Raw genomic sequence first — 16,236 nt, 5'->3', positions numbered from 1 at the left:
AGACCGCTTAAGACAGAGAAGGACCTTCTCACTCTGGATTAGCATAGTCCTGAGGTACCTGTCAAAATCTGATATCCAGAATTCCTTTAACTGGGCAATATCATACCTAGTAATCTTTCAGAGATAATTTCACACAGACAAGGGCATATACAAAATAATGTATTTTGTAGCATTATTTTCAATAGCTAAATAAATAGCGTATAAACTGAATATTTTATGACATGAGTAATAACTTAATAAAAATACTATATACTATTCAACACCATTATATAAGTGAAGATATTAGCAAATATTGATGTAGCCTATTTTATCTTGTGTGTTTTTAATGAAGTGATTTATTAACATTTTAGATCCAATTCATGCACCTGGCCACAACCACCACTATAGAACAATTCATACTACTGAAGAATATAAAATTACATATAAAAATGTACTGATATTAGGCACACAGTGAATAATCTAAGAAATCAAAATTTTAATTTATTAGCATTAAAATAAAAATGTTAATTAAAATGTACATTGATTGAATTATGAATGACATTTTCAGGGCATTCTTTCCTTATGGGATGCTGCATAGTAAATCTAGAATAAAACCATATTTATATTTTTAAATACTTTTGTAATATGTCAATCTGGCTAAATTACAAGAATGTAAGAGAGGAAAGCAGCCATTTTGTAGACTAGACACACTTCTCCCAGTTATTCAAGCAAATACTAACCTAGGTTGCTACTGTGAAGAGATTTTGTATATGCAATTAAAATTCGTAATCTTGACTCTAATCTATGGAAATTATCTACTTGGATCTAATTTAATGGCTGGCTGTTAAAGGAAGTTTTAGGCATTCCTTGAATAAAACTGCAAACAGAAAAATTTCTACATTGATCCTGACTGCCTGTGGACAATATCTTTGTCCTGTGCCAGTTACATTTCTGCCTGCTCCAGTTTTTTTGTTTGTTTGCTGCTTTTCCCAGAACGACTGCCTTACTGATCTCCAACTTGCATAGTCAGTCTCCATAGTAATATGTCATTATTTTCTTTATTCTCCCTCCCTCCCTCCTACCGGTTCTGGTTCTCCAGTTGAACTCTGACTGATACAAGACTAATAGATTTATTTATTTTCACTATTAAGATAGTTTTATATAATTTCTTCATTACTCTGCATATCATTCTTTGGCAGACTAAGCTAATCTCACTAATATAATTTATATTCACTTCAAAAAATAACATAAGTGGACTTTCTTTTGTTTTCTAGGGAAGAACTTGAATAAATGGCAAATCCTCACATCCTTGGTAAATGATGTTGTTATTTGGAACTAAGAAATGTTTTTCTGGAAATTATTATTTAGAACTAACAAATGTTTTCAGCCATCTCTGATAGGTGAAGGGACTTAATGGCAGATAATTTATAGGGCATTTGGTTATGAAAATTGAACTCAAAGATATTAGTCTTATATTTGATTTTTATTATTTGAATTTTCAGAAAATGGTTAATGTCTGTGGTTAGGGATTTGTTTGTTCTGCAGATGTATTAGTAATCCTCTATTAAATAATTTAAACAGAATTGTCATTGGTCTCTTGATCTCATACTGCTCAGTTATATAATATCTTGAGAAGAAATACACTTTATACACTTTTCTGGGAAGATCCCATTATTCATGTATGTATATGTATGCATGTATCTTTTTTCTTTTTGCAATGAATGTTACTCTGTATCCTGACAAAGCTAATAGCCATATCCTCCTACTTGGAGATTTGCGAAGTGTGAATGTTGGACATTATCCTCAAGATCTGCCATGTACAACTCCAAGATCCAAGTGTTCTCTTCAATGAGAATTCAGATGTTCTCAATGTCTCACTTTTGGCAGACATTACTTGGAGAGGAGAGACTCTTGAAATTGGGCTTTTGGTGTCTGTAATTATGACTAGAAAGGGAAGAATAGGAATAATGAGATAAATTATGTGGAGATATTCTCTCCTTAGATTGTTAAAGAGAACTTTCACTACAATCTATTTATCACTTCCTCACTTTTATTTCAATATGTGCCACAGTCTTTCAGTCAGAAGAATTTCTGGTTAATGGAAATGGAACTGTGAACTTTGTTAATATTGTTCAGTTCCCTTTTATATAGCACTCCTTCTCTTTGTCAGGCCTGTCTTTTACTGCAGTCATTTCTGACCAGAAACAAATCAGGAAATTGTCCATCTACGGAGTAACAGAAGTACCTGAAAGAGCCCTTCTAGTGTGTGTGTCTTCTCACATAAGATGCATGGCTTATATCTGATTAAGTTCCTTTCAGTTTAATGAAAGCACATTTACTATAATACTATTGGACATTTTTGGACATACTTATACTTTTATTTTATTTTATCGAAACAGAGTCTTGCTCTGTTGGAGGCTGGAGTGCAGTTGCACAATCTCGGCTTACTAGAACCTCTGCCTTCTGTATTCAAGTGATTTTCAGGCCTCAGCCTCCCCAGTAGCTGGGATTACAGGTGAGCATCACCATGTCTGACTAATTGCTTTTTGTACTTTTAGTAGAGACAGGGTTTCAACATGTTGGCCAGGCTGGTCTCAAACTCCTGTCCTCGAGTGATCTGCCTGCCTCGGCCTCCCAAAGTGCTGGGATTACAAGTGTGAGCCACTGCACCTGGCCTATTTATACTTTTCAAAATGTGCTTGTATATAATACTTATTCATTTTATGAAAATCATCACTCATGATGCATATCGTATTGCTATTCTATGTGAAAAAGTGCTTATTAGTCATTAGATTAAGGCAAATTAAAATCACAAGATGAACCACTAATCACCCATAAGTGTGACCAGAATTTACCGAGAGATTTATTACCGTGTGTTGACAAAGATGCTGAACGAATGAAATTTTAGTCATACGTGGGGGAATGTAAAGTTATACAACCACTTTGAAAACATTTAGGGAAATCTACATAAAGTATTCTTTATGACCACTCCTAAATATACATCCAACATATATACATTGTCTTTTTTTGTACAAATGGGGTCCCACTATGTTACCCAAGCTGGTCTCAAATCCCTGGGCTCAAGCAATCTGCCTGCCTTGACCTCCCAAAGTACTGGAATTACAGGCTGCATTCATATATTAATTAAAATATGTGTACAACAGTACAACATTCTTCATACCATTGCTGTTCATAGTATACTAAAATTTAAGTTAAAAAGTTTATCTCCAGTAGAATGTCTAAATAAACTGTGATATAGTCATGCAAATAAATTTTATGAAGCAAAGAAAAAGAATGAACTCTCACTACTTGCAAGACAATTAAAGAATATCAAACACCACTTTAAGAAACGAATCTGGACAAAACTTATTCTTAAAGAATATTTAATATTGAAGAATATTAAATATTAACAACAGACAAGTTCTATTCTATCTAAAGATTTTTCTTCTTTTTCCCCACTTTTTTCTTTACCTCTTTTCAATGTATCTAAACATTATGTCACACACAAAGACCTGGACCTTCCCTGTCTCTTCTTCCCTATCTCCACACTGTAACAGAAGTCTAAACCACTGCAGGAAGATCGAGAAACATAGCTTCCCTTAAGGTACTGGTAAAAATTTGTTCCAGCTCATAGATGGGAACAAGGAACTAAAAGATGGGAAATAGCGTAAGTATGTGTTAGATTAAAACCTAGAACCGAAGGCAGAGCAAGATCACTGAGAAGATCCCATTCACAAGTCGCAGAGATACAGTATCTGCCTATAACAGAGACTTAATCAGAACTGTTTCGTGTATTTGTGTGTATATTTGTGTAGTTATTTAACCTGATCATAGAAATTGCAATTTTTAAATAATATAGAATATTCTGTAACCCAAATAACCATAACCATAAATTAAAGGAAAATGTTAGTAAATTCCACAGTGTTAAAATACACACAAGATCTATATTGATTATGATCTTAAGGTCTTTTATACAATATATATATGTGTGTGTGTGTTTATGTGTGTGTGTGTGTGTGTGTATATATATATAGGTATATAAAGATTCCATATATATTAATGGCTTCTTTATCTATTTGATACTAAAAGTCCTATATAAATGTTTTCTATATTGAGTGTGTTTCTACCTAAGGTTTCTAGCATCTGTTTTAACTCTTAACTTTATAACTTTGGTTCCTATACATTTGGTATATAGCTATTTATAATTTATAATTTTTTATTGCAAATTTTGATAGCATTAAATTGTCACATTGAAAGTTGTTGGTTTAAATTCTACTTACTTTCTTATTAGATTCTCAGATCCTTATTTCTTAATGTCTCCATCTTTCTAGCATAATTTTGTCCTTCTCTTTACTTGCAGTCTTTCTGAATTATTTTGCTTTAGGTGTCTTTTTTTTGTATATAGGACATAGCTGGGAATTTTATTTGAGCTTATAAAAGTATTTTTTATCTTTTAATAGGTAAGTTAAGACCTCTCACATTTATTTTATAAATAGTGCATGAATTGAACATGTCTAATATAACTAATAAGTACAAAAAAGATACTCAACATCATAGTCACTGAGAATATTTTAATTAAAATCACAATTACATGCCACTATAAGGTCAATACAACAGCTATAATAAAAAAACACAGACAATAATATTCGTTGTTAAGGTTATGAAAAAAAATGGGAATTTTAATACATTCCAGGTAAGCAAGTAAAATAACACAGCCACTTTGAAAAATAGTTTGCTTTCTTAAAAAATAAATAAATAAACATAAGTGTACCAGAAAATCCAGGAATCCCTTTCCTCAGTATCTACCTAAAAGAAATAAAAATATGTTTATACAAAGACCTAAACTCATATATACATGATAGCATTATTTATGATAGCTAAAAAGGTAAAACAATCCAAATCTTGATCAACTCTTCAATGAATATCAGAATGTGAACTATTTGTACATTGAAAAGCTAATCAGAAAAATAATAAATAATGAAATACTGATTTATACTACAATATGGATAAATATTGGAAATATTATGCAAAATTAAAAGACGCACTAAAAACTACATATTGTACAATTCATAGATATGGAACATTCAGAGGCAGAACATTAGAAAGAGGTAATTGATTTCTTCAAACTAGGGTAGAAGGTGAAATTAATTGTAAACCAGCACAAGGCACCCTTTTGGAGTAATGATAATGTTCAAAAACTAAATTATGGTGACAGTTGCGGAACACAATAAATATACTAAAATTTATTGAATGTTACATATGGGAGAATGTTACATGGGAGAATTTTATGGTATACAGATTATATCTCAATGAAGTTGTTGAAAGTACTGAGGAATATAAAAGTTATAAAATTGCCAAAGTACTTTTCAAAAAAGAATAAAATGAAAAGATTTACATTATCTGTATCCAAATGTGCCATAAGTATGTAGGGATCAAGAAGGTATATTGGTGTATGGTGAGATAAATAAATATCTACAACAATAAAACAGAATTAGAGTCCAGAGTAGATAACACATATATGATCAATTGATTTTTGACAAAGGTGCTAAGATCATTCAAAAGATTCAAAGATAATCTTTTCCACAAATAGTACTTAAATTTTTGGAATTCAGGTGCAAAAAATATGAACTTCAAACCCACATTACACTGTACATAAAAATTAACTCAAAATGGATCACTGACCTAAATGTAAGCTGAAATTATGAAACTTCTAGAAGTAGTCTTATAAAAAAATTTAGTGACCTTGTGTTAGACAAGTATTTCTTACATGTGGCATCAAAAAAAGAAACATTAAAAATGACAAACTGGATTTATTAAAATTAAAAATGTAGTTCTTCCAAGGAGACGATAAAATTAAGATATAAGCCATAGACTGGCAGAAATTATATTTGCAAAACATATATGTGATAAAGGATTTGTATCAAAAAGAACTCTTACAACTCAGTAAGTAGACAGACTATCCAATGAAATCATTGTACGACCTAAAAGACTTGAGCAGATGATTCACTAAAGAAGATACTTGGATGGAAACTAATGATAGTAAAAGACGCTCAAGGCCAGGTGTGGTGGCTCATGTCTATAATTATGGCACTTTGGGGGGCCAAGACAGGAGGATAACTTAGGGCCAGTGGCTCCAGACCAGCCTGGGCAACATGGAAACACCACATCTCTGCAGACAATTTTAAAAATTAGCCGGACATAGTGATGTGTGCCTGTAGTCCCAGCTACTTGGAAGGCTGAGGTGGTAGGATACCTTGAGCCCAGGAGTTTGAGGTGAGCTATGATGTTGCCACTGCACTCCAGCCTGGTTGACAGAGGGAGATCCTCTCTCTCTCAGAAAAAAAAAAAAAAAAAAGATGCTCAACATCATTAATCACTAGTAATATATATGCAAATTAACCCACAATGAGCTATTACTACACACTAAAAAATAAAAAGGCCTATGTAATAAAGGTTGAAAATACTAAGCGTCAGTGAGGATGTAGAGGAATTAGAACTCTTATCAAGATGTTGGTGGCAATGTAAAATGGTACAGTCACTTTTAAAAGAAGTATTTTGACAAGTTCTTAAATGATGAAAAAATCCACTAAATAATTCAGTACTTTCACCCCAAGTAGCTACCCACAATAAATGAAAGATATGTGGGCTGATTTGCATAGAAATATAAATCATAGTTGCTAAAACTGGGAGCAATTCAGATGCACATCATCTGGTGTTTGGATAAATAAAATGTGGTGTATTCAAGGTGTGAAAAGTCACTCAGCTGAAAAAGAACAGAAGATGGCCAAATAGCTGCAACCGGAAAGCTCCATTCCCACTGAGAGAGACCAAAATATTGAGTAAACCATATAGCTAACAGACACTATAAAGCAACTATACAATCAACTCTACAAAACAACCAGATGACAGGATCAAAATCTCACATATCAAAACAAATCCTAAATGTAAATGATCTAAACTCCACAATGAAAAGGCACAGAGTGGCAAGCTGAATAAAAAGACAAGACCCAAGTGTATTTGTCTTAAGAGATCCATCTCACATATAATAACACCCACAGGCTCAAAGTAAAGGATGGAGAAAGATCTACCATGCAAATAAAAACAACAACAACAACAACAACAACAAAATGCAGGAGCATCTGTTCTTACATAAGATAAAAAAGACTTTAAACCAAAAACAATTAAGAAGATCATTACAAAATGATAAAAGTTCAGTTGAACAAGAAGGCTTAAGTACCATAGTACCACATCTATGTATCCTTTATGTAATGATATTTCTCAACCTATTCTGTCTTGCTAATCATGGCTATATTATAGTATATTTTTGTTGGTTCTATAGCTTTTGATTTTAATAACTTTTTACATGTTTATTATTTAATTATTTACCTATTTCTTGAATATCTCTCATATCATCAGACTGTTTCTTATTCCTGTAATGAATGAGAAGAACTGTCATTGACTTTCCCTTCTTGTAATTTACAAACTTGAAAAAAAGACCCAAATTCTATTAGGAGATTTACAAAGGAAATGTATGAGCTGTTCTTGACATCTGAGACCTCATCTAGTTCAGAAAGCTGGGAACTGGTGAAGGGAAAGGGTTTATCCAGATGAAGGCAGGGAATAGAGAATTTTAGGCTGACACTGAGTTTTACGTAAGGCCTATCTGGAAGGCAACTTGTCTGTGCTTTAATTTGACTCAGCTGGGTTTTCATGCTCATGTATTCTTTTACCTCCAGTAAGCTTTGATAACAAGTTAAAAGAGCATGCATCCTATACAATATAATAAAAGACATTACATCTATTCAAATAAAATAGAAATGACAAATGTATATACTGTACATTATTAACACTTTAAAAAATGATACAATAAATATATATCCATGAGGTAAAATTAAGTAAAAGGTAATGAGATATGCCTGATTTTCCCCATTAAGAAAGTAACCAGAATAGGAGCTTCCCCTGCTATTAGAATTACCAAGGCCTTGGTCAGGTTTGTGACCTGTCCCTGATTATTTAGATCCGTGGCAAATGAAAGGTCTCAAAGGAAAATAGAAGATGCGAGAGAGGAAACTACAAATGAGGGAACTTTGGGCAACATTAACAAAGCTCACTATCCCACATTCATAATCTAGGAACACCCCTAGCCAGCCTTGGGGCCTTGGAATATAGTGAGGTAACAGTGGGGAAGTAGATAAGAGGCTGAAATGGTCATCCACTTTAAGACACAGGAGTAGAAAGATACCCTCAGAGTCAAGTCGCATGTCATTCCTCTTTGTCCAGGCTTCTCTGCAAAGTCCTATAACCCAATTACAAGAGTCTTTCACATCCACCTCCCAGTAATGTTTGCCAGAGGTGAGGATCTGAGCTCCCCATGAAGAAGTATACTGTGTACTTGTTGGAGTACAGGACATGTCTGTATCATCAAGGCTGCATTGCAAATGCCTCAGGTCTTCGAAGAGAAGCTTGTGATTACTGCATATCTTATGATCCATGGTGATATACACTGTAGCAAAATAAAACAGTGAATGCAAAAAAAAACAGTTTAAAAGTTCGGAGGTACAGGTGCAGAGGCAGTCTGGCAAATACTTAACAACCAATCCCTGAAAACAAACAAACAAAAGCAACTGGTTTGTTTTGTCTATTAGGAATATTTCCATCTCACTAAGGCCAGTTTCAAGCTACCAACAATTTAAAAATCAATCAAAAAATTCAAAACATTTAACAATTAGCTTTCATGAGTCAGTACTAACTGGCTCTGGCACACCGCTCTATCACAAGTGGCATATAGAGTATATCAGATGAATTATCGAGACAGTTCAGCAACAGCTTCTTGTCCATTTGCGGGGCAAATGAATTTTTAATCAAGCAACTAAGATGAAAGAAAATTTAGAGAAAACATAAAGACGTAAGATGTCAATCTCTGATTTAATTTTTACTAGACTACTAAAAATTTGCCAGCTTATTCATAAGATGCCAAGAAAACATCAAAATGGCACTTTATTTAAGCCTCCTTATTAACCAATTTTCACAAAATAAAATAAACATACCAAAAATAATAAATATATTAATTATACTTAAGATATGATATTATTATCGTTAGTTCTAAACCATGACCACTTTGCCTAAGATGGGAGGGCTTCACATTTGATCTTAGCCAAAAGGCCAAGAAGTAATGAGGGCTTCACAACTTAAGCAAGCAAAAGTGAAATAAACTAAAAATCTATATGTGCCTTTTTAAAAAGGTAGTTTCTCTCTCAGAATTTCTGGTTTGGACATCATTAAATCAGAATTCTCTTCATCTCATCCCATGGCTGCCTCTCTTCTATCTGCCAGACTCCCCCTCCATTTCCATTTGTTTGTGTAGCCCTCTACACAGTGAAGGGATTTTCCTTCAGACTGCTTTGTGGTTGTACCTATTGTTTACAAACTTGTTTTTATGCTTTTGATAATCCTGTGGTTTTTCAAATGTATTCCTTAAAACTTCAATCTTTAGGTAAATATTTGAATATCAACATTAAGATGTTTCTAAGAATCGGATCATGTAAATATAACCAGAGTTGAAATGCTTTGAAAGAATATGCAGTTTTATATGCTACACTGAAAAATTAATGCTTTATCTATAGCATTCCTCCAGGCCTTTTATTGTTTTTTTTTTTTTTTACTCACTTAAAATAATCATGTTATGCACTGTATTTCTTATTTGTTTATTTATTCCAGACTTCAGTTAGCTTTTCCTGAAAGTTTATTAACAGTTTTAAAATTGGTTAAAAAGATTTCCGTATTTGCCTGCTTGTTCACTGAAAATAATAATAGAGACAGAGAAGTGAATATAGACTGAAGTGAATATAGGCCACCCATATAAAAATACTTATGTTGGAAACGTTAGTGCAGTTCACACTCTTACCTCTGAAGAAGTTAAGCCTCTCTGACATCCCAGTGATGGTCCATGCACTGAGCTGTGGGTTCACAGGCTGAGGCATGGCCAGCCTCAGAAACTCATTCCTGCAAAGAAAAATACCTACTTTTTACTACCAGTCCCAAAGGAATCATTAGCAATCCATAATAAGATGCTTGATCAGAATCCTCACAATTAGGTTGAAGAGTGTGACTTGAACTCAAGAACTAAGACATATTGCAATTGTAACTGTATTTTATGATGTGCTCTGCTGCTTTTAATATCTCTATGCCAGTAGAATATGTCATCTCAGTCATAATTATATCAGTTCTCACCTTTGCAGCTTCCCGAGGTGAGCCATGCAGAAATCCTCATTTAATTTCTGAAATCTGATAGGTGTTAAATTTTTGGAACATGCCACCTGCTACATATGGAGCCTCAGCTCTATACTACATTCCTTCTTGGTGATGTTCCCTTTCTCCTATTTTCACCATTTTTTCATCTGCTACCTCTCCGAGATTATTTGCCTTTCCCATTGACAACCTGGAATAACCTTCAAATAATTAGGATGTAGAAAATTAGAGGCTGGAAAAATAGTTGTCTTATTGAAACTTCTACATTAGGTCTGGCTATTAAAACTGCTCCCATCCTTCACTTTCATCTGAAGTAGTCAATATATAAAGCCTGGATGACCTTTGAAAAGAAAGAAAGAAATACAGACAGAAATTCCTCCCTAAAAGTGTGGGTTGATCCCAGCAGAAACAGCCTGATTATTGTCACAATTACCAGGACTTGGATAGAGGGGCAAACTTACCTTTTCATTATGTCTCCCAAATCCTATAAAGAGAGAGAAGATGGCTTAGTTTGCAGCACAATAGGGTTCTCTAGTCCAGTGCAATCTGAGGATATGAACTGAATTGGAAAACTTAATGTCTTCCACTTTCCTTCTTTGGATAAAGGCATTTTTCATTTTCTTCTTCTTTATAAATATGAAACCCAGTCTGATATCTACATTTTATAGTCTATGAAATTACACTCTTGATGAAACGTAGTCAGATGGACTGAGGTTGAACAAAGGGGAGGAGGAAGGGAAGACATGCTGCTGTACAAACATCTGCAGCAAGATTGATAGAGGTCTCCACAAAGTTCTTGTAAGGATGTGTGGGGCCCAAATCGAGGACTTCAAAACTAAAAGAGTAAATAAATGTCATAAATCTCACACTTTCACTTACTGACACATCCTTATACAAAACTGAATCATGTATTCACGAGCTGCTCTGTTGCAACTACTAAGAATCAGTGGGTGTAGTAAGATAATTTTAGAAGAGAATTTTCTTGAATTTGTTACTAGAACCTTTCCAAATAGTTTTCCTTCTCCTCTATGGGACAAGAAAGAGTGAGACTGGGTCTACAGAGGAGCGAAACCTGCCACCATAAGGTCAGGAGAGGCAGAATCCGAATATTTAGAACCAGAAAAGTAATATAGATCAAAAAGCATATAGACTCTAGCAGATACGATCCCCAAGCAGGGTGGTGTTCAGGAGGTGAACAGGAGGAGGTGGTGTTCACCCTGACCTCCTTCAGTTTTTACCTGAGGCAGGTTCACATCTGCTTTACAGCTCATTTCCTTCAGTTTCTCAAACATTCCTCTCAGGAGTACACTCATCTTAGCCATTCTAGTTTGACTTATCTTGAGTTGCTCAAAAACTATCCTGCCTTCTCTTGCCAGGCCCTCTAAGTGCTTTTGCTCTTCTTCACGGAGGTATTGACACACCTTAGGATATTCAGCGCTGATCATCATGCTCCGCAAATGTATAAAAACCTGTAGTGACATTGGGTTAATTAAATCACGGGTCTAAGTGGTTTTATTCTTTCCTTATCAGCTATTCTGCTTTGTTTCATGTTTTGTGCTATTCTACTAAATCTAGTTTAGTAGAATAAACTAGATTTCCTCTTCAAATACAGCATAAATTTTCCTTTCTTCCTCCTTCCCTTCCTCCCTTCCATTTCCCTGCATCGCTCCACCTACTTTCCCTCAAACCCCCATATTTTCATTTTAAAAATAAAGATAAATTAAGATCATATTGATGTTGTCTTATATAATGTTCTAACCTCTTCATCACTGTATCTAAATTGTATTCTATTTTTCTCAATACTTCTACTCATAACAATTTACTTTGTTAGGAAAATAGAGAACATAAGACATTGCTGCATCTTTCTAGATTACCTCCATTTCCAAAACACTCGGTGTTTTTACCAGTTGTTGGCTATGCTTGCCTATTACCTAAGACTGCTCATCTCTAGCCACCCCTTCTCTAGACTACTCTCTTACAGTGTTCATTCTTTCCCTCTGCTTGCCTCTGTCTTCCTGTCTCTGTCCCAGATGTTTGCCTATTCTCTCTTTCTGGCTCCATTTCTCTGTCTCATTCTTTCTCTGGCCTGTCTTTGATTTTCTCTGTCTCTGTCTTTCTGTCACTGTGTCTTTATTTCCCCCCTCTCTCTTTCACTCAATTATACTATTATTATTATTATTATTGAGACAAGGACTCAGTCTGTCACCCAGGCTGGAGTATGGTGGTGCAGTCATGGCTCACTGCAGCCTTGAATTTCTGGGCTCAGGAGATCCTCCAACCTCAGCCTCTTGAGTAGCTGCGACTTCAGACACATGCCGCCATGTCAGGCTACTCAATTACTTTTTGTTTTTTAATTTTCATTTTATTTATGTATTTATTTATTTGTTTGTTTATTTATTTATTTGCAGACAGAGTCTTGCTCTGTCACCCAGGCTGGAGTGCAGTGGCATGATCTCAACTCACTGCATCCTCTGCCTCCCGGATTCAAGTGATTCTCCTGCCTCAGCCTCCCAAGTAGCTGGGACTACAGGTGCGCACCACCATGCCCAGCTAATTTTTGTATTTTTAGTAGAGACAGGGTTTCACCATGTTGGCCAGGATGGTCTCAATCTCTTGACCTTGTGATCCGCCCACCTCGGCCTCCCAAAGTCCTGGGATTACAGGCGTGAGCCACCGCGCCTGACCTCAATTAATTTTTCACAATTCCACACCACCTTTAAATGTGTTTAAACATGCAAATTTTTTTGCAAAACATGCAAATTTTGCAAATTACTTTGGAAAAAAATTAAAATATTCTTGTCCCAATTACCTCATCTAGCTTCTCTTGCTAAAACATTTCTATCCCTATCAAAGCTAAATTTATTGATCAAATGTGATCAAACTTGCTGTGCTCGTGTGTGTGATTAATGACCCCTTTACCTCTATTCCCTACTCTTTCCTGAACCAAACATTACAACTTACAAGAACTTCTTTTTTCTAAATTCAAGTATGATGCTTTAGTCCTAGGATTCTTCACCTTCATTCTGCATTTGACACTATTTTCTACTTATTCCTTTTAACCATACCTTGTTTCTCCTGCCTCAGAAAAATACATTCTTACAAAGCCACTGATTCGTTTCTTCTGTACCTTCTTATCCCTGGAAATGGGTTCTTCTTGGCCAACATAGATTCTACAAACCTGGATTCTTTGTACCTGTTCTCTGTTTTATTTTTCCCTGAAGCACTTCATGGGCATTATTTGTTATATACATTTTAATTTGTAGATTGAATTCCCCCACTAGATTATAGTCTCCTAGGGTAAGTAATCTATTTCTTCTTTTGTCCACATCTGTATCATTTTGTTGGGCTACAGCAGTGAGCAACACATGATATGCCCTCATGAGAATGCAGGACTCCTCCGAAAATCCATCTGAAATGATCAACATGATTTTGCTGTTCCCCTTTGGCATTCTCTCAGTATCATGTATCAATTATTATTATTCTCTACTGGTCCCTGTTTATATGACCCCTTCGGAAGTGCTTGAGATCTTTGAGAATAAAAATGTTGTTTAATTTACTTATTCAGTTTTAGGTACTTAATTAATATTTGTGAATGGATTATATAATCCTAAATTCTTAGCTAAGCATTCACATTCTAGACCTTGCCATAATTACTTTTACAGTCATATCTCTCATCGCTGCCTGACTCTTTTTCATGAACTAATCAAGAGGAGTTACTCACATGTCCAAATAATTTTACCACTTTTCTAACTTTCAGCTTCTTATTCCTAAAATCCTTCCAGCATTATCATCGGTAAATTTCTGAATTTTGCTAAAACATTAGCATCAGATTGATTTTCACCTAGAAGCTATTTTTTGTTTTTAGCATTTCATGTCTGCTAAACTGCTGTAGAACCACATTTTTTCCTTCATTCTAGTGATCTTACATGCCGTTTTTAGCACATTTCTTGTCACTGCTGATGTATTATTGATAGATATTGCTTTATTCAGAAAAATCAGGATATTTTTAGTTATATATTGGATGCAACATGAAATCTCACTCTAAAGGTTAAGTTATATTGTAGAGAAACACATGTAGGTCCTTTTTCTGATCATCCTATTCAGGGGATATGTGGTTAACTCACCCACAAGTCACATTTTCTATTCCAAACTGGTTCTGAGAGAAATGAGCTTACTGCTTACTTTCCACGTTCTGATTATGTTGGTCTCTCTGTTTAGATTTCTTTGATTTTTCTGCTTTTTTTTCCAGATGGACTTCATTTGAATCAGGAGTTTCTTCTGAAAAACAAAACTATAAATCTGAGCACTAGAAAAGAAAATATAGCATATCTCAGATACTTTCAAAAGAGGTATAGACATGGGACAAATAAAGAGTGCAGAATGCAGACATGCAGGGGCTTTTCTTGAGGGCACTGATTGTCAAGTCTGAGAGGCCAGTGAAATCAAAGGTAGAATTCCCAAATTTTGAAAACAATACCCATTATCTTAAAAGTCTGACACTGAAACTGATACAACCTTGTCAATTTTCAGAAGTAATTATTATTTTATATTTAATTTTAAAATGCTAGCCCTCAACTTATCTACAGTACTATTGGAGCATACTGACCCATATTTATTAGAATTTTCTATAATAGATTCATTGCAATCATGACTGTGTTAGCCAATGACTATCATCGAAACTAGTGATTAATATAGAGCTCCTTACACTGAAATGCCAGAACCCTAATGCTCATCAACTTTATCATCATTTTTCTCCCTCAGCCCAAGAAAATTTAAATTTCAGGCGAGCAGGGATATTTGGTTTCTTCAGTGCTTTATCTTAGTGTCTAGAACAGTGTCTAATTTATGCTCATCAGCAATTCTGTTTATTGCATAAAATTATTATTATTAATAATAATGATAAGCGTATCTTTCCTTATTACCTGTAGGATTCAGGGTTCTTCACATTTCAAAGTGCAATCAGTAGCATTTGCTTACCCTATAGTATTCATCAGCCTCCTTTGTCATATAGTGTTTGTGAGTGGCATGCCTTGGGGATTGAGAGCAGAGAAAACACAGCAGGCTCCTGTCAGTTGCACAGATGAGGTTCTTGATTTCCTGGTGTCTCCCACAGATCAGCATGGCAGAGCTTGATAACTGGCAGGAGACTGATTCTCCTGTAGGAATAGCTTGTTTCTCAGCAAAAATAATGCGTTTGAAGTACATTTGCTGTGATATTTCCCTGCACACAGGGCAGCAATTAGGAGTTAGTGCATCTTCCCACAAGAGGCAGAGACAGGGATTACAAAATCTGTGCCCACAGCAAATGGTGACAGGGTCTGTCAAATAGTCTGTGCAGATCGAGCAGGTGAGCTCACTGGTAGAACACTGCGTGATAGCAGAAGCCATGTTTCTGAGAAAATAAAAGGAAAGTGTCATTCTTTCCCCCAAGGCATACGAAATGAGCTTAAGACCTTTTTTTACTAATTTGTGTATGCAGTGTAGCAGGACAGGCCATGTTTTCTGAATGACTAAAATAGGATGGAGAGGCACAAACAGTGCAACAGATTGATCACATGCCCTCTTTCTTGACAACCTTGGCCAATAGCACTATTTTCCAGTTCCCTAAGAGAAATCCAATATTTTTCATGTCTGTTATCTCTTCTACAAAAACATAAAAATCACAGGTCCTGGGCTCATCTGTAGCCACAGGCAGTGGGTCATTATTTTGTCCAACGCTATCAAGATTTCCCCCTTTTTTTCCCTCTCTCTCTGGTTGGTCATCATAAGACATGTACTCCAATTCTGGCCAAGAGAACAAGAAAGTAGACTTCGTAGGAGAATTCTTTAAAAGGTATTCTTGCTACAGAAGAGACACATGGAAGAAACAATTGCTTTTTCTGTCTCTGGACATTACTTGGATGCAATATTTGCTTGTGTAACCATTTTGTGGACTCATAGTAAGCTAATCTAAGACAAAAGTCAATACTCTAAGGAAAACAGAAAGGCGAAAAGAACCTGCATCTTTAA

The 16,236-nt window shown here is 35.0% G+C and overlaps 1 protein-coding gene across 1 annotated transcript; it reads right to left on the bottom strand.

Moving 5' to 3' along the window:
- Positions 1 to 7,988: 7,988 nt before the first annotated feature.
- On the bottom strand, positions 7,989 to 15,615 carry TRIM77 (tripartite motif containing 77). The gene is made up of 6 exons (XM_001096252.3): positions 15,205 to 15,615; positions 14,410 to 14,505; positions 11,466 to 11,696; positions 10,689 to 10,711; positions 9,884 to 9,981; positions 7,989 to 8,482 (listed from the first exon to the last, which is right to left on the bottom strand). The coding sequence occupies exons 1-6, from the start codon at positions 15,613 to 15,615 to the stop codon at positions 7,989 to 7,991; spliced, it is 1,353 nt and encodes a 450-aa protein (XP_001096252.3).
- Between the last annotated feature and the right edge of the window lie 621 nt (positions 15,616 to 16,236).

The sequence above is a fragment of the Macaca mulatta genome, chromosome 14 (assembly GCF_049350105.2).
Source record: "Macaca mulatta isolate MMU2019108-1 chromosome 14, T2T-MMU8v2.0, whole genome shotgun sequence".
NCBI lineage: Eukaryota > Metazoa > Chordata > Mammalia > Primates > Cercopithecidae > Macaca > Macaca mulatta.
This window is presented reverse-complemented; position numbering and strand designations above follow the sequence as displayed.

What these genes read in the sequence shown, in the direction of transcription:
- TRIM77 (XM_001096252.3), bottom strand. Translation starts at nt 15,615, where the DNA reads ATGGCTTCTGCTATCACGCAGTGTTCTACCAGTGAGCTCACCTGCTCG. An exon ending in CAGATGTGAACCTGCCTCAG is followed by an intron (nt 10,712 to 11,465) that starts GTAAAAACTGAA and finishes CTCTCTTTATAG; the next exon opens with GATTTGGGAGACATAATGAA. An exon ending in GAGGCTTAACTTCTTCAGAG is followed by an intron (nt 8,483 to 9,883) that starts GTAAGAGTGTGA and finishes ATTTTGCTACAG; the next exon opens with TGTATATCACCATGGATCAT.